Source organism: Pithys albifrons, chromosome 21, assembly GCF_047495875.1.
Source record: "Pithys albifrons albifrons isolate INPA30051 chromosome 21, PitAlb_v1, whole genome shotgun sequence".
Classification (NCBI taxonomy): Eukaryota; Metazoa; Chordata; class Aves; order Passeriformes; family Thamnophilidae; genus Pithys; species Pithys albifrons.
The window spans coordinates 3,445,318-3,470,437 of record NC_092478.1 but is presented as its reverse complement, the minus strand read 5'-3'; the positions used below and the strand labels follow the sequence as shown (position 1 = coordinate 3,470,437).

The following is a 25,120-nucleotide window of genomic DNA, read 5'->3' as shown; positions in this document are numbered from 1 at the left end:
TCCGCCCGCCCCGCGAAGGGGAGGGGGGCAATCTCGCGAGATCGGGACGGCGGTAACCTTGGAGACGCGCGGGCGTCGCTGCCCGGAGCGGGCGGGGGTGTCGCGATAGTCGGCGACAGCCGGGCAGGGATGGCGGGCGTGGCGCTCTGCGAGCCCAGACACCTCTACAACATCATCAACCAGTGCCGGCGGTTCCCGCGGCTGGCGGAGCCCAACTACCTGTGCCTGCTGGGTGAGGCCGCGGCGCAGGCCTGTCCTTGCCTGCTGCTGCCCCTGGCCCTGCCCGGCCCTGCCCCTGCCTGTCCTTGCCTGCTGCTGCCCCTGGCCCTGCCCGGCCCTGCCCCTGCCTCTGCCTGGCCCTGGCCCTGCCTGCTGCTGCCCCTGCCTGGCCCTGCCTGCTGCTGCCCCTGCCTGGCCCTGCCCCTGCCTGGCCCTGCCCCTGCCTGCCCCTGCCTGCTGCTGCCCCTGCCTGGCCCTGCCCCTGCCTGCCCCTGCCTGCTGCTGCCCCTGCCTGCCCCTGCCCCTGCCTGGCCCTGCCTCTGCCTGGCCCTGCCTGCTGCTGCCCCTGGCCCTGCCCGGCCCTGCGCCTGCCTGGCCCTGCCTGCTGCTGCCCCTGCCCCTGCCTGCCCCTGCCCCTGCCCGGCCCTGCCCCTGCCTGGCCCTGTCTGCTGCTGCCCCTGGCCCTGCCCGGCCCTGTCCCTGCCTGTCCTTGCCTGCTGCTGCCCCTGGTCCTGCCCGGCCCTGCCCCTGCCTGTCCTTGCCTGCTGCTGCCCCTGGTCCTGCCCGGCCCTGTCCCTTCCTGTCCTTGCCTGCTGCTGCCCCTGGCCCTGCCTGCTGCTGCCCCTGACCCTACCCGTCCCTGCCCCTGCCTGGCCCTGCCTGCTACTCCTGCCTGCTGCTTCCTCTGCCCCTGCCTGGCCCTGCCTGCTGCTGCTCCTGCAACCCCCTTTCCCTGCTAGTCCCTCCCCCTGCCTTTCCCCTGCCCTTCCCCTGTCCCTGTCCCTGTCCCTGTCCCTGCCTGCCCCCTGCCTGCTGCTACTGCCCCTGCCTTGTCCTTATCCCTGCCTGCTGCCCCTGCCTTTTCTCACTCCTGCCCAGCCCAGGCAGACATCCTGAGCCAGTGGGGCTTGTAAAGAAAAGCACACACATCATTCCTTGTCATTACTGGGGCCTTGCACTTGGGACCTTCCTCCCATCCTGTTCCAGGTGTCATGGCTCGGTCCTGCTCCAGCTTTCCTCATGTCCAGCTCCCCCTGCTCTGATCCATCCCATGGATACACACTCTCTCCTGCTGTTCCCAGAGGGACAAAATTTCTCAACCATTTCATTAAGATTGCTGTCTTGCCAATACTCACAAAAAGGATGTCTGATATTGCAATATTATTAAATGTTTTGGTGAAGGTGTCAGCCAGTTTGGGAGTGGGGTTGGGGTCTCTTTTGTGCCCCTTTCCCCAGCTCTGGGGCAGCAGTGGCAGGTGCTGGGCAGAGGTCAGAGCAGGCACAGTGAGTGGGGGCACTGGTGCTGGGAATGCTGCAGGAACACATTTGGGACAGGACCAAGGCATCACTTCAGTCCTGGAGACTCACCTCAGTCCTGGAGGTCATTACAGACACACCAGAAAGCCTCAGTTCCTAAGAAACCAAATCACAGAATTATCAAGGTTGGAAGAGACCTTCAAGGTTGTCCAGCCCAACCATCAACCCAGCACCACCATAACCATTCCTAAACCATATCCACACGTGTGACATCCCCAAATCTCTCTTCTCTGTGTGATGCCAGTGCCTGAATTCCCACTGAACCAATCACAAAGAGGATTCTACCTTTAAAAGCCAATTACTCTGGTTGTTTTTTCAGATGTCCGTACTCCGCGTGAGTTCAATTACAGCCACATTGTTACAGCCCGCAGGATTGAACCGGTGAGGGCATTGTTGTTTTTGTGAACTACCCCTGGATTCAGCAATTAGCAGGAAGCCCAAAGTGCTTTAAAACCCCTGGGAAATGTCCCAGCCTGTTTCAGCCGCGCTCCGTGGCTGCCACTGGGGGGGTGTATTCTGCCACAAAGCAAAGGTGGCTCCAGCAGCACGAAGGATTGGCACACGGGAGATGAATGTCAGGAAAAACATTGCACAAGAGCTCACATATCGTAGCCTTGTCTCACAGGGACAGTGCTGGCCTCATCTGCCCTGCTGGGGTGATGAGGCAATGGGAGTAGTTTGCATCATTTCTGACTTCTAACCGGGGCTGTCAGCGCCACACACGCCCACACACACCAAGCAACACGCAGGCAGAGAGCAGTAACTTGCAAGATGTCAGTAGTGTTGGTGCCACAAGGCAAGAGCAGAGCTGTGCTCCTGATAGAATTCCTCTGTGGTTTTGTAGAGTCCTACAGAGGAGTACCTGGTTCCAAATCCAGAGGAGCTGGGCTATGTCAGATACTGTGTGGTGTATGACTACAACACCAGCTCTTTGAGCCTCTGTGACTATGATGAAGAGGAGAAAGAAACAGGTATGTGGGACCCATGTCAAGTCAAGACCTCACTGCCACACAGATAGTCTTCCCATTCCTCATTTAATTTTATGCAGCTTATTGAAGGCAATGCAAATTTTCACAGTTTTATTTGAAAAATGAACACCCGTTCTATGCCTCTGGTTTTTCACTGTGTTGTGTATGTTCTTAGGCTTCAAAAATCCAGTTTTATTTCAAAGCATCCTGGCAGGCCTGGTGTCCTATCTGTGGATGATCCTCTGAAGCTCCTTGTTTCATGTGAGGAATGGGTTCTTTCTTGCCCCACATTCCCCTGAGACTGGGCTTGTCTTTTAGAGAGCATTGATGGTTCAGAGGCTGGAAGCAGTGACTCAGGTTCCGTGTGTTCCCAGAGTGAGTACTTCCTTCTCTGAGGGTAAGAAAAGGCTTCCACATTATGATACTCTAAAAGACTTACCTTTAATGGGGGTGATGATTTGATGGAGTTCACCGAGAATGTGGAAGAGCTGGAAACTTTTCCATGTCATTATTCAGTCCCTCCTTGAACCATGGATTGTTTAGTTTTCACACTTTCTTTGGCAGGGAGTTCTGCTGTGAGCAGAACTTCTGTGTGTTTATTTGACTCTTAGGAGCTTCACAAAGGCTGTGATAGTTTTAGCAAAGGCATCACTTTTCAAATTAAAAAAAAATGTGGGGGTATATGGGGAATGAATAAAGCAAGAGTGTTCCTAAATGCTCAGTGATGAGGCATTGAAGGGAAAGTGTGAAGAATCAGGAGTGGGTTTCCATTGTGCTGATCTATTTCTAAAGCAGACATTGCTAGAGGGAAGCAGGATGGACCCCTTGGGAAGAGGAGCAGCCATCTCACATAATTTGCTTCATTGAGGAGAGTGTTTAAAATTATTCAAGACATTTCTTTCTTTCCCCTTTTGCCTAAAGCAGACTATAGAAAAGGGACTCTGTAAAACTATGATTAGTAGATTTAAATTGATAATATTTCCCTATTATGGGAACTTATTACAAGCATTTCCCCAATTAAAAAGGGGAGAGAAAAATACCCACTTCATCTAAGCCTACAGAAAAAAAACAGGGGAGGAATAAAAGATCAGGACAAGAGGTGAAAGCAGCACACCCTGTTACTGGCCTGCAGCAACAAGCATGGAATAAGTGGAGCTTTCAGCAAGGTTTTCTGCAGAGCATTGGATTACATTGGAAGGGCTTTGCTGTGGGTGTTGGGGAGGCAGATGGAGGAGCTGAACCTGCCCTGGCAAACAGCTTTTTGGTCTCGTTAGATACCAAGGAAGGAACTGCCTTCCTGCACGCCAGAAACCTACAGCAGTTCACCCGCCACCCCGTGCTCGTCCTGAAGGGGGGGTACAGGCGTTTTTCAGCTTGTTATCCTTTTCTGGGGACTCAGAAGATACTGTGGATGCCTCAGGTGAGATGAGACTAATTTGCAAGTAGAATTAATGTTAATATTCAGCTGATGATGGCTGATGAGTTCAAGTTAAATGGTGTTGCAAATGTATCACAGTGATTTCAAGCAAAGGAATTAAATGTCATTTGAATTACTGTGCTTGCCCTGAGTCTCACCACTGACTCTTTTGCAGCCACACTTTTTCCTCTTCTATTGTGTGAAAGAAAGGTCACAGAAACAGCCTGGGAATGTTTCCCTGATAACCCCAAAACCGGCCTGCAGAAACTACAGATAACTGAACAAATACTAGCAGATGATGGAAAGAAGCAGATGATGAAAAGAAGCAGGATCCTCTCACACACATGGTTGTCTGGGATAGTACACAGCAAATGTTTTCAGACAGGAGTACAATTCCTACCAAGCACTGTGTTCTGTGTGTTTTCTTTGGGAAGGATCACAGAGCAAGTGCTGGTGCATTGTTTCAACAGGCCCAGAAAGAAAACAGCCATCCACTCAGACACTGGTACCCTAGTACTTGGTTTCACCTACAAGCATCGATCTGTTTAGCTCATGAGACACAATCACCCTTTATTTCACATTCAGGAATGGGACCTGAGGCAGGGCAGGTTCAGAAGGTGCTGGTCAGCAGAAAGCATCTCATTGCAATGTGTCTTTTGTTCCCAGTGTTCCCCTCTGGTTCACGTGAAACAGTCCATGACACAGAGCTAACCTGTGGGCTGCTACAGCACGGGAGGAAAATCGATTCACTTTGTGCTGCTCTGTGAAGGGCAACACACAGCTGAGCTTCCTCCTCAGCTTCACTAGGACACAGAATACCTCCTTGCCCCTCAGTTTAAGCTGTTCTCTGTTGGTTTAAATTGTTAGGCTGCTGCTTTGTGCTGCTGCAGCAGTAGCTCAGTATCCATCAGGGATGTCGAGGCTTCTCGTGTGTTTTCCTTCTCAGCCTTCTCACTGCAGACTCCGGAAGCAGCTGCAGATTGTGCTGTACCACTACAGGGCACCTGCAGCTCTGCAGGTGGCAGATGATTTCATTTAGCCTTGCAAACAGTAACCAGGGAGAACATCAAATGAATCTGTCACTCTGCAGTCCCTGCAGACAATGGGAAGGATATATTCCATCTCCTGTTTAGCCAGGATTTGTTTCAAGTAAAGCCACAATGCCAGCAATGCTGTTAATTATTCTTAGCAAATCTAGCAAAGACTTCAATATACAGAAAGTTCAGGTGATTGAATGAATCATTACACTAAATTGTGTCATGGGCTGTTGACTAAGTGCTTGTTCAATTGTTGACATGATTTGTGTTTAAGAACTTAACAAGCTAATGGGAGCAAAGACACTCTCTAACCTGAGCCTATGGTTTCTCTCTGGCAGGAACTAGACAACTTCCAGGTATATCCTGTAGAAATACTACCTGCAAAGTTATATATGGGCAATTTTAAGCAGGCCTGTGACCAAAAAATTCAGAAAGATCTGAAGATCACAGCACTAGTCAATGTCTCTGAACAGCCTGGAACACTGTAAGTTAAACAGTTCAAGGTCTACCTTTGCCAGTGTCTGTGATGTGAAAAAATGAGGTGGCACAGAGTCTGTTCACAGGGGAATCAGTGTCTGTGAACTTCCAAGGAAACCTCTGTTGTTCACTGCAGATTTTAGTGCCATTACATGCTCATGTTTCCAATCTCTACACCAGAGCAGCAAGAGAGTCCTGCAGCCTTCAACCTTGCCATGGGTGGGTTGGGTGAGAGGAAGACTGGGAAGCCCTTGGCATTTGGAGTCTATCACATACTACCATTCTCCAGGAAAAACCTGTATCTCTAAACAGCTTTCAGTGCAAAATCTTACAAACACATCAGTGTAAAAGCTAAATCAACAATGTGTCACACTGTTGGTCTTTCTTCCTACTCTGTCCTTGAGGATCAGCTCAGTCTGCAGGTCATGCTGGAAATGCCTTTCACAGTTAAAAAAATGAGTGGCATTTCTCAAGGTGGTGACCCAAAGTAACAAATCCAGTCACCCACCTCAGGACACGTGTACCAGCAGGTACTTCTCATGCCTTTGGCTCCAGAGGAAGTTCTCTGCACTGTGGGTAATATTCCCATGCCCTCTGCATGATGTGCTCTCACATTTTGGGAATTCCTCATCAACGTTTTGCTCCATGAGTTCTCTGAGTTGAGTTCTCTGAGCTTGTGGAAGGAGAAGATTCTGTTCTAGAGAACCATATGAAGTGGACTGGGGAGCTCAGTCCACAAAAGACACACACACTGTGAAGGCACTCTTGCTTTCAGTTCATCTGTTTGCATTTATCTCTCAGATAAAGGAGGCTGTAGTTTGAGACATTAATGCTGGTACCATGTGGAATGGAAAATCAGTAATTAGACTGGATCTGTGTTATAAACATCTCAGTGTCTCACCATAACAAATCCCACATCATAATGTTAATGATGATGAAAAACACATGTAACAGCAAACAAAAGTATTCCCTTGCCTCCCACAAACACATCTTGTCAAAGCTGCTTCTCTGGTCCATGTGGTCTGTGTGCTCTCTTTCCAGGTTTGCAGAAGGTGGTGAATGCCTCCATATATCTGTTCCAGATTCACTTGAAGCAGATCTTTTTTCTTTCTTTCCCACCATCTCTCATTTCATAGGTGAGTTGATCCCGATCTGGAATTCCTGAGACCTTGCTCACTCTGGGATATTAGATGGGAGTGACAGCAATTCCCTCTGACAGGAAGCTCAGGCAGCAGGGTCCTAATCATTCACCATTAGTACACTCCCAACCCAGCCCACACCCTGAAGGATCCTGGACCTGCCTCACTATCCAGGCTGATGGACAGAGAGGAGATTTTACAGGGCATCTCACTCTGATGCTCCTGCTCACTGTAAAAAATACCTGTGGAAATAGGCAGCTTTCCACCCAGTCTGAAAAGGCTTTGCTGCAGGGTGTGTACCAGAGCTCCATAGAATTCCCTCTTATTCCTTTGCAACGACCCTTTGACTCTTACCAACACAAATCTTCAACCACCAGAGCTGTACATGAACCAGAGTGTGACACACACTGGAGAACTTACCACAAGGTGCTGATACTCTCTGTGATCTGCAGTGCAGACCCACTGCAGGGCCTGGGAAGACTTTCAGGTTGGACGGCATCAACCTGCCTTCAGCTGATTACATCAGATAGGGCATGAAAAAACACACTCTCCAGCTCAGTGCCTGCAGCTGCACAGCAGGCAAGGCTCCTGCAGCTCCATCCTGTGATGGTGTCAAACGGTGTCATTATCTTTTATCACACTCATCAAATAAACACCTGCCATAGACCAAGGCCCTGCTGAGCCCAGTGTTGTACAAAGGCAAAAGACCACCCCGTCCCTACAGATCTGATAATCCAAGTGCAATATCAGAAATGACAACTGGACACAAAGAAACAAGGAAAGAACGTTTGAGGATATAATTTTATAGTCCTGGACTGAATTTCATGATTTGCATGCACCCAAGTGTTGAAATTCACTTACTTGCATTTACTGTGCCACATGTTTTTTCCCAGTAGTGTTTCAGAAGGACAGTTTCTTTCTCCATCAGTTTATGGAATTTTCCAAACCAGACTACAAGAGTTTATTAGCTTTAGCTCTAGAAGTGCTACACTATTTGCCTGATAGTGGAACTCTTTGTTTGGCAGTTAAGAGCAGCTTATTCAAACTGGAACAGTTATGGGTAAACACCAGCCTAAAGCTCTTCACATACTCCAAGAGGAGTGTGGATATTCTCATGCCAGGTATATGTTGGAGTGAGGCCACTTCAACTCAGGCCTTAGAACAGAACTAGTATCTCATTACAGAAATAAGTTAGAAAATGCTGTTATAGTGCTTGAAAAAAAATCAAGAACCAACAGAACATCTCAACAACAGTAATAAAAGAAAAGCTTTGGACTATGAATTCTATTGTTCAGTTGCTGATATTCTAAAAGCACCATGCTGTCTAGAGAGGGAGAGAAAGAATTCAGAGGTTATTAATAAAATATGCAAGCTTCTAGGCACAGGCAGCAGAGTTAATGTGGTTAGGAGCCACTGACAGCATCCTTTGGTAGCAAAGGGGTTTGCTGATCTTAGCAATTTCCACCACAAAGCATCCATCTTACAAATATCATTAAACCAGTGTCCCAGCTGGCATGTACCTGCTTCCTGCTGGTGATCTCCACAGAAAGGTGAGGGATTTGAAGTCTAAGTCCCCTCCAGTTTGAGAGTTGATTGCTCCAGCCTGGGTGGAGAGCAGTTAAGCTTTTGTTCATCAGGAATTTCAATACCTTTAAGCCTTTCTGGGAAGAGTTTGAGCAGGTGGTGTGAGTGATGCTGACCACATAGTAGACCACATTTCTTTGGTTCTCTGATGGAAAAGGGACACTGATGTGCAATGAACCATTGACTGGTTATTGCCATTGGTCCTGGTCTTCAAAGCCACGTTTTAACTGAGTGGATTTTTCAGAAAGGCAAATGCTTACAGCGGTGGGAGCTGGCAGTGCCCATCTGCTGCTGTCAGGGCTCCTGAGGGGTTCCTGTCGCTCAGCCTGTCAGCTGTCACTGAATTAGTGCCTGGCTCTACCACTGGAAGCTTGATTTCCCAGGTCATTAATTTGTGAGTGGCACTTCCTTTCTCAGATGCTCAGATGGATGTTGGAGCAGTGCTGGTGTTCTCCAGCCTGGGGATCAGCCGGAGCAGCACAGCCACCCTGGCCTATCTCATGCATTCCTGCCGGTTTTCCCTGAAGGTATGTCACTGTCATAGATCCCACAGAGCCTGGCTGGGTCTGCACTTGATTTCTCCTTTTGAGGCCTCATCACTGTAGCAGTAACACATTCATTGTGATTTCATGTGGAATATCCACCTGATAACATAACTGATTATATGATCTGAGATTGCACCTTCTTTATAACATTAAGGAGTTGGCTTAAGAGTGATTTTGGATCTGTGAGTTCTTACCCTGGCACCTGTGATATTCTTGCATTTCCCTACTTAACTGCAGGGCTATAAAACAAAGTGTGGTTAGAGAACATTGCATTTCTCCCCTGGATCTGAGAAAGAGACTGGAAACTACAGCAGTTAATCCCATCTCTTAATTCCATGGTGTTATGGGGAGGTTCAGAACCCAGAGTTTGCAGGGCTCTGATTTACCACTGACTTCAGCATCAGCACTGACCTCTTCTGAAATCCCATTTTATTTCTCCAGAAGCAATCCCTTCCCACAGATACTGCTGGAGAGAAATCTGGAATGGGATAATACTCACCAAAATGGGATGTACAGGTCAGATGGCCATGCATGGTGTTTCATAGCCCTGAATAATGTAAGAAATGAGGGAAGGATGGCTGGGAACGGCCTGGCTGTGCACAAACCTGGCAGCCTCTCCCTCTTTCTCCCTTTCCATACATTGTGCTGCCCTAAGCACCATCCCATGGTACCTGCAGGTGAGTTCCCATAGGAACTAAACATCATCTTAAAAGCCTCATCCTCAAAGTCTCCTCTGAGAGCTTGAACAGATTGATCCAAACTTCACTAAAGCTGGGCCTGTGTCTAATAATTTTATTGATTTTGCGCAAACATTTGCAACATAAGAGGAAATCTCTTTCCATGGCTGTGTGCCAGTGGGTAATTAGAGGCTGAGGATGCCAGCAGGGCTGCAGACATGGCTCAGTCTCTGCATTAATATGAGTGTAATGTCTCCAGCACCCTGATAACCAGCCACTTGCACAGTGAATTTCAGAATGTGCTTGCATGGCAGTGCAAAAGTCAAAGGCTGATCCTTGCCATTCCTCTCAGTTGGCATCAACAGGTTGGTCTCAGCATTCTACTAAATGCCAAAAAAAAAGAAGAAAAGGTTGACAGGGCAGTACTTGCTCCCTGTTGGCTGGGCAAAGCTTTCCCAGGGGATTACCCTGGCAGGCAAGTTGGTTTCTTTCAGACAAAAGCAGTGCAACAGATTTCTGTGTGATCCTCCAGCCAATGCAGTCAAAGATCTTTAAAATCTTCCAAAAACAGAAATAATCCAAAAGCAAGGCAGATTTGGGATGTGTGGCCCCTTATTCTGTTAGTAATCAATATGTGAGCAGATCTGTTGAGTCCAGGAGAATGAGATACACCCACCCTGTGGGCCCAGAGGAGTAAATATTGGAGGATCAGCCTCGGAGCCTGCAGAATCACCAAGATTAGATAAACAAACTAATGGAGCACTATCTGCTGACCTTTGGTCTCATTACACTTAAGCAACCCTCAAAGTGCAGGGGGCAAGCTGTTTTACAAGCAGGAAGATGAGCACTGATGGGAAAACACAGGGATGCAGCTGAAGTAAGGCACAGTAATGCTGGTGGATCTGCCCTTGTGTGTCAGAGTTCCGAGGTGATTAGCTGGAACTAATAAATAATTAAGATGGCTGTAATTAGTGCAGTGGGATAACTGCAGGGTCATAGCTGCTTCTGCCCCATCAGGTCATACCAATCCAAAAACATGATAACCTTTGTGGCTTACCTGTGAATAGCTGATACTTCACTGCTTTGCTCATCATCTATGGAAGGAACAGCATTTTAGGGTAGAGAATCCGGGCCTGGATTTCTCCATTGGTGTAAAATAAAATAATGCAGGATACCTGCCAGGTAGTGAAAGCAGAGGAGCAGAGTGTGAAGGGGACAGGCTTCTCTGAAGTCCACATCTGGATCCAGCCAGTCCCACTTTGGTGCCAAAGTCTTACCTGCAGGTTCTTGCTGTCCAGCACAGAGAGCAAATACAAAGCTGTGTTGTCTACAAGTGTAGCTGTTTCATGACTTGCAGTTCAACCCCTAACACTTCTTTGTTTTCCTTCTGCTTACAGGGAGCTTGGGACTACCTCCTGAAATGCAAACCAAGCATGAGACCACACCGGGGCTTTGTGGAACAGCTCTCGGCCTGGGAGAGCCAAATGTACGGGTCAACCCTCACAGACATCTCTGAACCCAACTACTGACACAGGACACCCTGCAGGGAAAGGCTCTGCCCTCCCACACCACCAACAAAGCTGCTTGAACACGGTTTGCAAAAAGACCTTAATGCAATGGAAAAACTTTCCTCTTTAGCTCCACGTGGGTTTGGAGCCTTCCAGGGGACTCGCCTGTGCTGTGGAAGGTGGCAGTTTGGGGAATGCAAGTCCTGCAGGATGAGGCCCTTCACAGGCTGCTTGTCTCTTTTGTAAGCAAAGGGGATTGTAACCACAGCTGTGGGGCAGTCAGTAGGGTTAGCTCTCAAAAGGTCCCTTATCCATAGTTTGGAATGGTAAATTTGGAGTCTGACTGTGCCCAGTTCCAGCCTGGAGAGGTGAAAATGTCCCTGTTTCAGAAGTTTCACCCTGTAAGTGCCTTCTTAGCCACCCACAGGCTCACTGGTTGAATTGCTAACAAGACCACCCTTCCCACTTGGCCACCTTCTAATCCAACAACCTCTTGGCAGAACTGGTAGTTTTGAAGCCTCAATCCTGTTACGTGAAACCCAAAATCAGTTCCTTCCTCTCCTGTAGCACACCATGAATTCTGCTCACTGACATCACAAAATAAACCACTCCAGAAAACACTCCCAGGCTTGCCTAGCACTCTGTGTTGGGGATTTACTGCGGGGTTTGGGTTTAGTTCCTCCCCTCAGGTTTGTCACTCCAGTCTGTGCAGCTGGGGATGGAGCTGGACATTATTTATGAACCTGCCTGAGGAGCTGCCCGAGGTAACAGTGAGCCCTCAGAGCCCAGCAAAGGGCTGTAATTTATCCATTCCTGTGTATTCCAGGCGCCTATTTTGAGGGAAATACAGAATAAATAATAAAAAAATAAATACAGAATAAATACAGGATAAATAATGCAGAATAAAAACAGAATAAATATAGAATAAATATGGAATAAGCACAGAATAAGCACAGAATAAAACCAGAATAAAACAAGAATAAATACAGAATAAATAATACAAATACAGAATAAAGACAAAATAAACACAAATAATATAGAATAAATACAGAATAAACACAGAATACAGAATAAATAATACAGAATAAATGCAAAATAAACATATAATAAACACAGAATAAATATAGAACAGACACAGAATAAATGCAGAATAAACACAGAATAAACACAGAATATAGAATAAAACCAGAATAAACACAGAATAAGAACAGAATAAATACAGAATAAAACAGAATAAATACAGAATAAGCACAGAATAAATACACAATAAACACACAATAAATACAGAATAAAAGCAGAGTAAAACAGAATAAACAGAATAAACACAGAATAAGCGCAGAATAAATAGAGAATAAACAGAATAAATAAAGAACAAAACAGAATAAATACAGAGAATAAACATAGAATAAATAATACAGAATGAAAACAGAATAAAACCAGAATAATACAGAATAAACACAGAATAAAACCAGAATAAAACCAGAATAAAACAGAATAAAACAGAATAAATAAAGAACAAAACAGAATAAACACAAACACAGAATAAACGTAGAATAAATAATACGGAATGAAAACAGAATAAAACCAGAATAATACAGAATAAACACAAAATAAATAAAGAATAAAACCAGAATAAAACAGAATAAACAGAGAATAAATACAGAATAAACACATAACAAATAATACAAAATAAAAACAGAATAAACACAGCATAAATACAGAATAAGCACAGAATAAACAGAATAAACCCAGAATACAGCCCAATACGCCCCCGCCCCGCCCCGCCCGCGGATGCCCCGCCCAGTCGGTGCCGCCCCGGGGCGGGGCCGGAAGGGGGCGTGGCCGGGCCGGGCCGGGCGCTCCGCGCCGCCATCGCCGCCATGGCCGCGGGCGCTTCTGCCGCCGAGTGCCTGCGGGAGTGGGAGGAGCTGCAGGACGGCTTCCAGCGCATCCAGGTACCGCATCCCGCTCCCGCGGCCCCCCGGCCGGGCGCGGCCCCCGCGGGTACCGGCACGGGGCGCGGGGGACTGTCCCGCGGGTGCCGCGCAGCATCTCCCGCGGTGCCGCCGCTCGCCGGGTGTGCCCGCGCTCGGGGACGAGCCCGGGGGCACGGCTGGCACAGCGCTCCGTGCCGGGGCACGGCTGGCACGGACACCGGGGCTGGCGCGGGCAGCCCGGGGGGGCCAGTCCGGAGGGGACAGCCCGGGGGGAACAGCCCGGAGGGGACAGCCCGGAGAGGACAGCCCGGAGGGGACGGTCCGGAGGGGACAGTCCGGAGGGGACAGTCCGGAGTGGACACTCCAGGAGGGACCGTCGAGGGGGGGCAGTCCGGAGGGGACAGTCTGGGGGAGAGAGCCTGGAGGGGGCAGTCCGGGGGGGGACAGGCCGGGGGGGTCAGTCCGGAGGGGACAGCCCGGGGGGGACAGCCCGGGGGGGTTAGTCCGGAGGGGACAGCCCGGGGGGGACAGCCCGGAGCTCGCGTTTGCCGAGGGCTGGCGTGGCACGGCCGGGCGGGGCGCGCAGGTGCCTTTGCACGGTCCTTATCGCTCCTGTCAGCCCCGCTCGGGCCGGCCCGAAGCCGGAGAGCCCCGCGGGGAACGGGAAGCTCCGGGAATCCCCAGGCACGCTGCAGCCAAGCTGCTTGTGCCTCCCCTCCGTGCCCCCTCCGTGCCCTGTGCCAGCGAGGGGACAGGTCTCAGAGGTGCTTCCACCTGCTTTGTGTAATCCCCAGGGCGCTGGTGCCGCGGGAAGGAGTGGGCAGGATTCAGCTCAGACGGGGTCACCCAAGGGAAGGGTTGGCCAACCATCCCCTGCTGCCGCTCGGGTCACTCAGCAGCGGCTGCACCAGTTCCCTTTCCCCCTCCTTCCCCCGCGAAGCGGATGTTGTTGCGGACACGTCGCTGCTGCTGTGCCCAGATCTGGGGCAAGGGAGGCTTTGAGAAACCTCCTCTTGCTCCATAGGGGTTGCATGGATGTCCCGGGTCGCCCACTTCGAACCCTGAGTGCAGCCACACGGCGCCGGCCCTGCCCGGGGGGAACCTCCCCCCGGGGTGGCTCCCGGTCCGGGCTGTCGCCAACGTGGTGCTCGGGGGCTGGCACGGCCAAAGGGCTTGTCACAAAAGCCATTTGCTCACAGTTAACTCCGGAGCAAGTGGAGGAGGTGACTCCAGAGGAAACCCTGATGGTCGAGCAGGGAATGTCCTGGGAGGGATCACAGCTGTACATAACTTGGGACTATGTGGGATCCAGGTCTGCTACTACTTCTCACCAGGGGGAGAAGGTTTCCTTCCTTTGCTCTCAGTTTCACCTTTCCCCTTTGAGAACAACCTTAAGATCTGCTGATCAGAGGCCCAATAAGAGCTAAAAGTTGTGTGCCAAGGTCTAGTCCAAGCGTTGTTGGGAGCAGTGTGTAACTCCCTGGTGGAAGTGCTGCTGTGGCCGAGGTGAGGCTGTTTTCCAGCTGACCTGGATGAGCAGCAGCATTGATCCAGCACACTGTCTCCTTTCCTTTCTAAATATAGTGGAGAGTGGCATCCAGCCTTTCCCAGGTGCGGTTGGGTTACTGGGCACTTGGCTGCAGCCCTGCTGTGAGTTTGTCCTCTTTGTCCAGCTCATTGACGGGCTCCTTCCAGTTTCCTGGGGGTGCCAGAGCCACAAGTCATGGCAGCAGCAGGTGCTGCCTGAACCTGGAGGCAGAGAGAGTCACTCGTGCCACCCCAGCACTCAAAGCCACTGCTCCAGGTGGCTGTGGCCCTCAGTTGTAGCTCTGGCACCTAAACAGCATTTCTCTCCAAGTCTTTTTTGTCCTCTGTGCACAGTCAGGGGTCTCCCAGCCATGGAGAGCATGGGAGCATCCCAGAAAAGGACCACATTGCTGGCTGGACTTTCACAGCCCAGAGCTGGAGGGGGCTGGACACAAGGGATGTGTGAGGGCAGACCAGGCTGTGTCCTGCAGATGTGCCTGCACCTGTAGATGCCTTCCTTGGGATTGGGGCTGGGTGTCCCCATGGAAGCAGGGCTGGCTGCAGGCTGTCCCCAAACACACCTGGCCTTCTGCTGCCACCCCTCTGCTCACTGTGCAGGTGAAGTTAAGCACATTTTTTAACAGAAGCATCAGCAGTGCCCCCATGGAGGACCCAAGGACAAGGGTGTCAGCAGACAGCTCTGATGTGTGCTGGTCTCTCCTTCCCAGGATAACCACAAGCTGTACAAGCAGAAACTCGAGGAGCTAACCAAGCTCCAGGATGGGATCTCCAGCTCCATTGCACGGCAGAAGAAGCAGCTGAAGGAACTTTCAATCTCCCTCAAAAAGTAAGTCAGTGTCCTGTGACAGCACAGAAGGGGAGAAAGGGAAGGATGAGGCTACTGAACTCACCCCATGTCTGAAATACAAACCTCTCTGCAGCCTCACTCCTAGCAAAGTGCTGTGAGAGGCAGATCTTCCCCAGCCTCCCTTCCCTGTGCCCCAATTTATGCCCCATTTGCAGTTCAGACCTTGCAAGAGCTTTGCAGGTACCATGAACTATCTCACACAAAGCTCTCCCCATCCTCCCTTGAGGGTGAGAGAGCCCTCTGGTCTCACCTCACTCCCATTCCTGCTTCCTTTCCTTGAGCAACATTCCAGCCTGCCAGAGCTCTCACTCTGCAGATGGAGTTATGGACTTGCCTCCCATCTGCCTTTGGTGTCCTTGGGGTGTCCTTGCCTGAGTCAGTCACCTGTGGAGTGCCAGCACGTGCTGATCACGTTACAGAGGCTCTCCTGGTGCCATTGCCTGTGTTTCCTCCCCAGATGCAAAGCCCACGCGAGTCCCGAGCAGCAACTGTCCATCCAAGAGACCGAGAGCCTGATTAAAGAGAGGCAGAACGTTTTCTTTGAGATGGAGGCCTATCTGCCAAAGAAGAACGGGTGAGAGGCTCCCCAGCTCAGGGTGAAACACCATCTCCACCCTGCACATCCCTGTGGCTGTAACGCTGCAGGCACAGACCCGCTGTCACCCTGCCCCTGGTGGTGTCACAGCTGTGCTGCTCCACTCTGGCTCCTTAGAGGATGCCTGGGCAGGAACCAAGCTGAGCCTCGGCAGCACTGCCCTCGTGCCCCTCACTCCTCTGCCTGCTCATGGCCTTCATCCACCCTTGGGCAGTGGCTGTGTGCAGGGGGAAGCCCTGGTGAACACCCAGTGCCCATGGGAGGTGGGGTGTGTGCTTGGCCACCCATCCCCCTGCCTTGGGAGGGGATGCCACAGTTTGCCCGGTAGCTCTAAGTGGAAATCAGCTGGGGGCTCATCCCTGGTCCCAGCAGTGGCACCAGAGGGGACAGCTCCACAGGCAGGTCCCCATCCTAACACCTCTGTTCTCTCCACAGGTTGTACTTGAGTCTGGTGCTCGGGAACGTGAATGTCACACTGCTCAGCAAACAGGCCAAGTACGGCCCCTCCTCGCTGCCACCTCTGATTTGCCTGGTTTGGGATCCCCTTGGCACCAGAAACAGCAGTTCCTCCCAGGAGTTATGGGGCTGGCTTGGCCCACCTGGTCGAGATTCCCTTCCTGGGCTGTTTTCTGCACCCTTTCACAGAATCAGCCAAATCTTTAACTACCTCTCACGCTCCTGCCACTGGGCTGGGAGGGACCATTAGCTCTGACAAGCTAAATAAGATCCTCCTCCAAAGCTGTGTTCAGATTTCCACTGTGTTAGACACTTCTAGGAAAGATAAACAATGGATAGTCCCCTCCTCTTCCCTCAGGGAAACACCAATGATCAGGTTTGGCCCAGGAGAGCCTTCTCCATGCCAGAGGTGCCCAGCCAGGCGTCTGTGTCAGCCCACTCTGTTGCCCAATCCTCCTCTTGGAGACCTGTGCAGACTCCAGTCTGCCCAGCTTCCCCACAGTCTGTGCCACCAGACAGCTTGGGGTGGAGTGCTTGAGGGTTTCTTACCTGTGTGGAAGCAGCCTGGTGTGTTCTTCTCTCAAAAATACCCCCAAGTGTGTCCCAGAAGTTCCCAATGGAACATCACTTTTGTCCAGCTGGGTGGAATGGGAGGGCACAGACTTCCAGCAGCCTCCTGGCTCCAAGCCTGCCCTTGTGCTTCCCTGCAGGTTTGCATATAAAGATGAATATGAGAAATTCAAGCTCTACCTCACCATCATCCTACTCATTGTCTCCTCCTCCTGTAGGTTCCTCTTTAACTCCAGGTGAGTCTGGCTTGGATGCTGGGCAGACATCTCCTCCCAGTGTCCCTGCGTCCTCCTCTCCCATCCTGCAAGGTCCAGAGCTGAACAGAAGATCCTGATAAAGGATCTGGACACTGCCCTGGAGGTGGCTTTGTGGCTGCTGCACTCCCACTGTGGCCATGGTGGCTGGGGGGGAAGCAGGTCCCTGTCTGTGGTGGGTGGGTGTCCTACTGTGGGGGCTGTCACGGTGCCTGTGCCCCCAGCACTGCCCTTTACACCCTCCTTTGTGTGACACCAGGGTGACAGATGCCGTCTTTAACTTCCTCCTGGTGTGGTATTACTGCACCCTCACCATCCGGGAGAGCATCCTGATCAACAATGGATCCAAGTGAGTCCCCTGGGCTCGGGGAGGGCCGTGCAGCAAGTTGGTCCTTCTCTGCAAGGCTGGGGAGCTGGGGCCCATGGAGCAGCTCCACACTTCCCAAGGGAGCAGCTCCCTCCTGCTCAGGGTGTGTAGCAAGCCCTGGTAGGAGCTGTAGGAGCAGGGCAGGAACTCCCTGGGTGGAGGCAGCTGGAAGGGCCCCGGCTCCTGGTGCTGCCCAGACTGGAGGTGCTGGGTCCTGCTCCAAGCAGGGGTGTGTCACAACCAGCCCTGCTCCTCGCCTTGCCCTGGGAGCTGTCAGGTGGCTGGGGATGGGCTGTTCTGCTCTCCTGGTGCACCTTTGGGTCTGAATTCACACTCAGACCTGACACCCCTTCTCTGTCTCTGCCTTCCAGAATCAAAGGCTGGTGGGTTTTGCATCACTACATCTCCACCTTCCTCTCAGGTGTTATGCTGACATGGTAAGTCTGTGTCCCCTGTCCCATGGGGGGCTGTGGGCAGCTCTGGCACAGGGGCTTTTGCTGCCCTAACCTGCAGTCATAGGGGCTGTGGGGCAGGAAGGGCTGGCCATCCCCTCCCAGCCCCATGTCCCCCAGCCAGCACCATTTCTCCACAGGCCAGATGGGCTCATGTACCAGATGTTCAGGAACCAGTTTCTCTCCTTCTCCATGTACCAGAGTAAGTGCTGTGCTGGGGTAGGGACTGTGGTTGGCCTCAGATGAGGGTGCCTGTGGGGCTCTGCAGCACACGCAGACCTGGCTGTAGCTGCTCTCAGCTCATCTGCGTTTTCCCTTGGGCTCTGTCCTGCCCTCACCTCCCTGGCACTGGGGTTGTCTTTGTGGGCAGAGTCACCACGGAGCTGGGCTGATGCTGGGGCCAAGAGTTAATTAATCCCTGGGCACCTGCTGATGGCAGCCACGCTCTCTGTGCAGGTTTTGTGCAGTTCCTGCAGTATTACTACCAGAGCGGGTGTTTGTACCGGCTGCGAGCGCTGGGCGAGAGGCACAACATGGATCTGACTGTGGGTAAGTCAGGATCTGCCCTTACTGGCCCAGTCCAGCTGGACCCACCATTGCTGCAGGGCCTGTGGCTGCCCCAGCCTCCCTCCCAGCTCCAGCCCAGTGCTCACCTAACTGGGAGCTGTGGGTTCCGTTCAAGGTAAAGGTAACAGTTTGATTGGGGTCAGTTTGGCTGAGGTTTGTGAGTGGCAGAAACAGTAACAGCTACAAGTAAAGCCAAAGCTCTGGGTGCCCCCCTCCTCCTGCTCTCCTGGGACCACCAGCCCACAGCTGGCACTCTCAGTAGCAGTGGATGTGGCTCCCACCATCTAAGCTTTATCCAGGAAGCTCATTCAGATGTGAAATGTCCCTCCAGCACCACATATACTGTGGCCTGTCACCTTCCTTACCCGTGTGACACAGAGTACTGGACTGAGGAGCACCAGCTTCAGCAAGGGCAGCTCCACCAGAGCAGCTTCCTACAGAGCCCTGTATTAGATTAGAAGTCTCTGCTGCTGTCCCCACAGCGAGGCTGGTGTGGCAGGACCTTCTCAGCCAGGCCCTGGGTGGGCACTGAGACTCCCTGCCTGTGTCCAGAGGAACTGGGCTCCATCTGCCCCCTGCCAATCTGTCCCAGGTCCTCACATAAACCAACATTATTTGCAGAGGGTTTCCAGTCCTGGATGTGGAGAGGCCTCACGTTCCTGCTTCCCTTCCTCTTCTTTGGGCAGGTAAGCCTGCACTGTCCTTGCAGGGATTTGCGAGGCCAGAGGTTCAGGTGGGAGCAGGTCAGGCTGCAGTCCCAGCTGGGGTTGGCAGCCTGGGCACCCCCCAGTCCCCACAGACTGCTGCAGTTGTGTGATATGGGATGCCAGGGGTAGGGAAATGCTTCCAACAAACGCTGAGCCTTTTCTTCCAAAGCACCCACCACCTCCACAACTGGGAAAGTGAGATGGGGAGGACCTGGGGTAGTTCTGCCAAGTGCAGAACAGAGCAGAGGGGCTCCAGTGAGAACCCTTCCAAATCTTTTCCAAAGCCCTTCCAAGCTACAGCTTCGAGCTGCTGCTGTGAGGGTCAAGTCCTTCCTTGGTCAGAACATTCAGGCTGATGTCCAAAGGCTGGTCTGAGGCTTCCTCACGGCCCTTGGGCTCCAGGTGGCACAAGAGGGACAGATGTCCCAGCTGGGGTCCTCTGGGGATGAGCCCTCTGACCCCAAGCCTGAATGGGGTTTCAGTGCCCTCAGGCGAGGTCAGTGTGGGGTTTGTGCCCAGAGGAAGCAGCTGGATGAGTGCCAGCATGGGCTTGAGCCTCTGAAAAAGCAGAAACCCCCCTCAATCTTCTCTCCTGCAGTTCTGGCAGCTCTACAACGCCATCACCCTCTTCCGCATGATCCAGCACCCCGAGTGCAAGGAGTGGCAGGTAAGGGGACTCTGGGGGCTGCTCTGGAGAGGGGATGCCCCAGGCAGGTCCCTCCCTGACTTGCACCTCTGTGCCTCCTGCAGGTCCTCATGTGCGGCCTCCCCTTCTTCATCCTCTTCCTGGGGAACTTCTTCACCACCCTCCGCGTTGTCCACCAGAAGATTCAGAACAAGAACAAAGACACGAAGGAGAATTGAAGAGGGGCAGTGAGGGGGCCAGGACTGTTTCTCCCCACTGGCTCCATGCCCTGTCCCCATCTCCTCGATTCCGTCCGGACTCTGGTGTCTCATCCCATTCCCTGGAAGCCTGGGTGTGGGACAGAGCTTGAAGCCTGCTCCTGGACAGTCCATGTCTTCACCACGGTGCTGGATCTGTGCTGAGTCACTCACCTGGAGTCAGGAGCACCCTGTGACAGTCACTCCCATTTACTGGGATGTCCTCTGGATGCTGGTGCTCCCCATCCCACTGGACAAGGCAGTGTCCCGGGCTGACAGCTGCCTCCCACAGCTCCTGGCATGGTCGAGGCTCCCCTTTCCCCCCAGCCCTGCAGCCAGGACAGCCCCTGGGTGTTGAAGGCAGAGGCCCTGGGGCAGCCTCGTTGCTGCCAGAGCAGCCTGAGTGCTGTGCACAAGTCCTGGATTCCAGGGTGTGTGGACTTTAGTTCCTCCTCACCTTCTATCTGCAGAGAGGAGGGACTCCAGGGCACAGGACGGGTGGGAGCAGCAGGAGACTGGACCAGGCTTCATGCTGAAGCTGCACAAACAGCACCCTGGGCTGGCACCTCTGGAGGATGCACATGTAAAAATAAAGAGAAGGCCCTGCCCCAGGTCACCAGGGTCGGTCTGGGAACAATTTCCACACTCCAGTTTGGCTCTTGTAAAGTGGGTACTGACACAACTCCCTGAAAGGAGCCTGGGGGGGGGGGTCGGTCTCTTCTCCTGGGTAACACACAGTAAGACAAGAGGAAACAGCCTCAAGTTGTGCCAGGGGAGGTTTAGATTGGATATTAGAGAAAAATGCCATCACCCAAAGGGTTGTCCAGCCTTGGCACAGGCTGTGCAGAGCAATGGTGGAATCACCATCCCTGGAAAGATTTAAAAGCCATGTGGATGTGACACTGGGGGATGTGGGTTAGCAGTGGGCTCGGCTGTCGGGATTAAAGGTTGGTCTCAGCAATCTTGGAGGGCTTTTCCAACCTAAATGACTCCATGATTCTGTGAAAACCCATCTCCTGGAGCCCCTCCACCAGCCCAGGGTACAGGGGGTCATGGGGGGCAGTTCTGTGAGTTCCCTTCCATGGCACCCCCGGCCTGCCCAGCCCCATGCACAGGATGTGGCCAGAGCTTTGGCCATCCAAGAAGCCCAGTAGGACCTCGGGGTCCCTTCAGCTGGGGGGAGAGAGACACCCTGTACACCACCAGGAGCTCCACAAGAACCAAAGAGCAGCTTTGTCACAGCAGCACTCCAGTCCAGAGCCCCCCACCCATTCCCAGCACTCAGGATAGGGGTTTCCCCCAGCTCAGCCTAAACCCAGAGCTGCCACCACATCCCCCTATTTCCTCCCCATTATCCAATGCTCCTGCCTTCCTCTCCCCTGTGGCTGAGCAGAGAGGGCAGGAAGCAAACTACAGACGCAGTATTTTTATTCCAAGGGCAAATGTATTTAAATAATTTACAATCATTGGACAGCCTGAAAGGTTTTGTGTTTTTTTGTTGGGGTTTTTTCCCCCATGATTAAATCACAAAGATGTTAAAATAAAAACAGTATTTTAAAAACGACCGTACACAGTGTGAAGGAGGGGCTGGGCTCAGAGGAGCTGCAGGACCCTGGGGAGCAAGCAGGGCCCTATGGACTGAGACCCCCCTCCCAAGACCAGGTCTGTTCCAGAGGGGAGAGGAGCCATCCCCTTCCCACTGCGTGCTGGAGCGAAGGGGGACAGCAGAAAGGGAGCAGGATGGTGGTGAAGTCAGGGTGGCACAGGACAGCTCTGTGCCCAGAGCCAGCTGCCAGCCCCACATCCTAGAGATGGACAAACGGCACAAGGAGGTGAGGGCAGATTGCTGCCCATGCTGAGCCCTCACACCCAGCCAGAGCACAGGGGGCTGCCGGCTCCTCCACCTCTCTGCTGTGCCAGCAGGACAGGGTGGGCTCCAGCCCCTGGGGATAAGGCAACACCTCATGTTCAGAGAAGGACCCCAGAGCTTCCTGGCAGCATCCATCCCTTCTGTCCCACGTCAGCTGTGTCCCTGACCTCAAGGCAAACGCTGGTGCCATGAGGTGCGCCTTGGGGTGCCGGGGGCACCGCGGCTCCTGGACAGCAGCCTGAGCTACCCCCTGCCCCTCTCAACCCCTTCTGCCCCCCAGGGTACACAGCCTGCCCCGAGGGGCTGCTGTGGTGCAGGAGGGGTTGGGAGTGACACTGGGGTAGCTGTGGGCTGGGGACAACACCATCACCCACAGCAGCAGTGGGCGAGCAGGCACTTTCACCCCCGTGGGCCCACACCTGTGGACCTGTTCTCTCCCCGGCCCCACCAGCCCCACTTTTAGCTCCAGACATCCAGAGAGTACCGGCCCTTTGTCATCAGTTTCTTTACATAGTCCACGGCCTGGGGCTGGCTCATGTTCCCCAGTTCAGAGACGATCTCATAGAAGGTGTTCTGCACATCCCGGGCCATGTTACGGGCATCGCTGCAAACAAAGGGTTGTGAGTGAGACAATATCCCAACAGGGTCACAGAGCCCTGTCACCTCCCCACACAGACACACAGGGCTCACCCCAGCCCACCTGCCTGGCCCTTTGCCCTCCCTAGAACCAGGACAGCATAACCCTCCCAGGGCTTGTACCACACAGCTGGGGAAACTGAGGCACTCATGTTCCTGAGAATAGGAATGTTTTCCGAAATCCCTTCCCTGCCACCAGACCTACCCGCACACATAGATATGAGCCATTCCCTCATTAACCAGCTTCCAGACGTTTTCCTTGTTCTTCTTCAGTAAGTGCTGGACATAAACCTGGCAGAAAACAAGGTGGGAATGTGGTGAGAGGAGCAGAGCCTCAGCACCACAGGCCAGGGCGATGACAGGAAGCCAAGCCCATTCTCATGGCTCCAGGAGACAGTGGAGGTGCTGGGTGCTCCTGCCTGTCATGGGCCCTCCAGGCTGGGAGTTTCCAGCTCTGGGGTTATGGCTGGGAGCAATGGTGGGGTGACTGGAGCAGTACCTTCTCAGCTTGGTCCCTGGAGAAGGCCACATGGAGCTGGGTGAGGACTCCCTCCTTCTGGAAGTGGGCCAGCTCCTCCCGGTACAGGTAGTCCTCACGCTCGTGGCGGCAGCCGTAGTAAAGCACCGTCTCACCCACCTCTTTGCCTGCAGGGACACACAGCCCCCCCATCAGCTGGTCCCTGGCAGCCCCCAAACTGGTTCCCTCCCCACCTCCCCTGGTCCTGTCAATCCCAGAAGCCCCAGTCTTGTCCTCTCTGTTCTCCCAGTCCTGCCAACCCAGGGGAGGGAGAGCTGCTCAACTGCTTCTGGTTATATGGGGAAGCTTGAGGCTGATTCCCAGGGGTGGTCATCGGCTTTAGAAATGAGTGTGTCTTCACTGTGGTTATTTGATAAGTAGTGGCAGAGGTCAGAGAACTGCCTCAGGTCTATCCAACCCACAAACACCGTCCATGGCCAAGAGAAGGACAAAGCACCCTCGTGCTGGGCAACACTATGTTACTATTCACCCTGCCCCACCTCCTCCGCTTTTTTTTGGACCCATCAGCGACATGAGCAGCACGAGCTGCACCTCAGAGGCACCAACTGGCCCCCACAGAATGCTGTGCTGCAGGAGCCTCAGCCCCTGGGAAGCTCCTGGGCACTCACCCTGCTGCTTCAGCCAGGCCCGCTCCTGGATGAAGCCAATGAAGGGGGCGACGCCGGTCCCCGGCCCGATCATGATCACGGGGGTGCTGGGCTTGAAGGGCAGCCGGAACTGCGACTTCCGCACGTACATGGGCACCAGGGAGTTGCTCCCGTTCTGGTCAGGCACCTTGTTCTTGAGCCAGTTGGTGGCCACCCCTTTGTTCATGCGGCCTGTCTTGGTCTTGTACTCCACCGTCACAGCACAGATGTGGATGGAATTGGAATGAACCTGCAGGGAAGGGATGTTGGCACCCCACAGCCCAGTTCCTTGTGCTCAGGGATGGGAAGGAGTTTAATATTAACTCTGGGACAGCTATTCCTCCCTGAGTGTTCCTCATGGGGCTTCTGTCTTGTGCCTGACTCATCACAGGACCACTGAGCTTACCTGGGTATTGCCAACCACCTTAGGGCTTCAAGTACTAAGCAATGAGTGAATTTTGACCAGCCCCTAAAATTCCACCTTCTTCCAAGTCCTAACAGCCAGGCTGATGGGTGATGAGGAGCAGGGCCTCAGGGAGTGTGGGAGTATCAGGATACAGCTGGCTGCAGTGTGGGACCCTCTGCAGACCCTGTGGGAGCTGGGATAACTCCATGCACAGAGATAGCTAAATCTGCTCCTCTCACAGCAAGTGCCACCAGGACAAGCTCTGCGTGTCCAGTCCCCAGCCAAGGACGGTGGCTCTGGAGCTGCCTCTGAAGCGGTGCCTCCACAGCCTCATTCCCTGCTGGAAGCAGCTCACCTTGGAGGAGGAGGCGATGGAGTAGTACCGGGCCTGCAGGCGGGGCAGGAGCTCGCACAGGTGGTCGATGGGGGGGCGCAGCGAGGGCATGTCCTGCAGGATGGCCAGGATGTTCCTCCGGGCCTCCACCACCCAGCTCAGGTACAGGGCCTGCAGGAGGAGGGCACACGCATGACCACCTCCCTTCATGGCTGGCAAACACCCCCCTGGGCTTCTTGCCCAGCCCTGGACCCCTTCTGGGGATCCCCCAGTAACCAGTGCAGCCCAGCAGCTTTGCTGGGAAGGGCAGTGCTCCCACCTTGCCCTCGGCAGCGGATGAAGCCATTTTCCGCAGGCGCTCCTGCTCCCCAGTGTCCGTGGCATACTGGGCCAGCTCGTACAGCACGTTGGTGCGGGGAGGGTTGGTGATGTCCAGGTAGTATGTCAGGGCTGTTCGGTAGGATGTGGGGCAGGGGAAGGGATGTTTCTTGTTGGATTCCTCTGGAGAAGAGGGAGAGAAAGAAAAATTAAAAATCAGCATCTACATGCTGTTATGTCAAGATTTCATGTCAGCGGCTACACATGGTGTGTGAGGGCTGGAGACAGAGCAGGGCTCCACGGAGGAGGGAGCAGCTGTGGG

The 25,120-nt window shown here is 53.0% G+C and overlaps 3 protein-coding genes across 6 annotated transcripts in view; 2 read left to right on the top strand and 1 right to left on the bottom strand.

Moving 5' to 3' along the window:
- Positions 1–93: 93 nt before the first annotated feature.
- STYXL1 (serine/threonine/tyrosine interacting like 1) lies at positions 94–11,439 on the top strand. The gene is made up of 9 exons (XM_071575122.1): positions 94–232; positions 1,856–1,917; positions 2,381–2,507; positions 2,823–2,879; positions 3,779–3,924; positions 5,297–5,442; positions 6,477–6,571; positions 8,576–8,685; positions 10,778–11,439. The coding sequence occupies exons 1-9, from the start codon at positions 130–132 to the stop codon at positions 10,907–10,909; spliced, it is 978 nt and encodes a 325-aa protein (XP_071431223.1). The 5' UTR covers positions 94–129; the 3' UTR covers positions 10,910–11,439.
- A 1,282-nt stretch (positions 11,440–12,721) lies between these two features.
- TMEM120A (transmembrane protein 120A) lies at positions 12,722–20,139 on the top strand. The gene is made up of 12 exons (XM_071575395.1): positions 12,722–12,843; positions 15,081–15,199; positions 15,678–15,794; positions 16,251–16,310; positions 16,982–17,077; positions 17,355–17,444; positions 17,834–17,899; positions 18,055–18,116; positions 18,371–18,463; positions 19,103–19,167; positions 19,787–19,855; positions 19,939–20,139. Exons 1-12 carry the CDS (start codon positions 12,769–12,771, stop codon positions 20,050–20,052), a joined length of 1,026 nt encoding a protein of 341 aa, XP_071431496.1. The 5' UTR covers positions 12,722–12,768; the 3' UTR covers positions 20,053–20,139.
- Positions 20,140–21,481: 1,342 nt separating this feature from the next.
- Positions 21,482–25,120, bottom strand: part of POR (cytochrome p450 oxidoreductase) — a 32,906-nt gene continuing 29,267 nt past the window's right edge. For all 4 annotated transcript variants that reach the window (XM_071575394.1, XM_071575391.1, XM_071575392.1 and 1 more), the window contains 6 exons: positions 24,800–24,981; positions 24,502–24,651; positions 23,723–23,990; positions 23,076–23,221; positions 22,782–22,867; positions 21,482–22,544 (listed from right to left, as the gene is read on the bottom strand). In XM_071575394.1, coding sequence (XP_071431495.1) covers positions 22,400–22,544; positions 22,782–22,867; positions 23,076–23,221; positions 23,723–23,990; positions 24,502–24,651; positions 24,800–24,981 — 977 coding nt within the window. In that variant the 3' untranslated portion in view covers positions 21,482–22,399. The remainder of the gene's footprint in view (positions 22,545–22,781; positions 22,868–23,075; positions 23,222–23,722; positions 23,991–24,501; positions 24,652–24,799; positions 24,982–25,120) is intronic.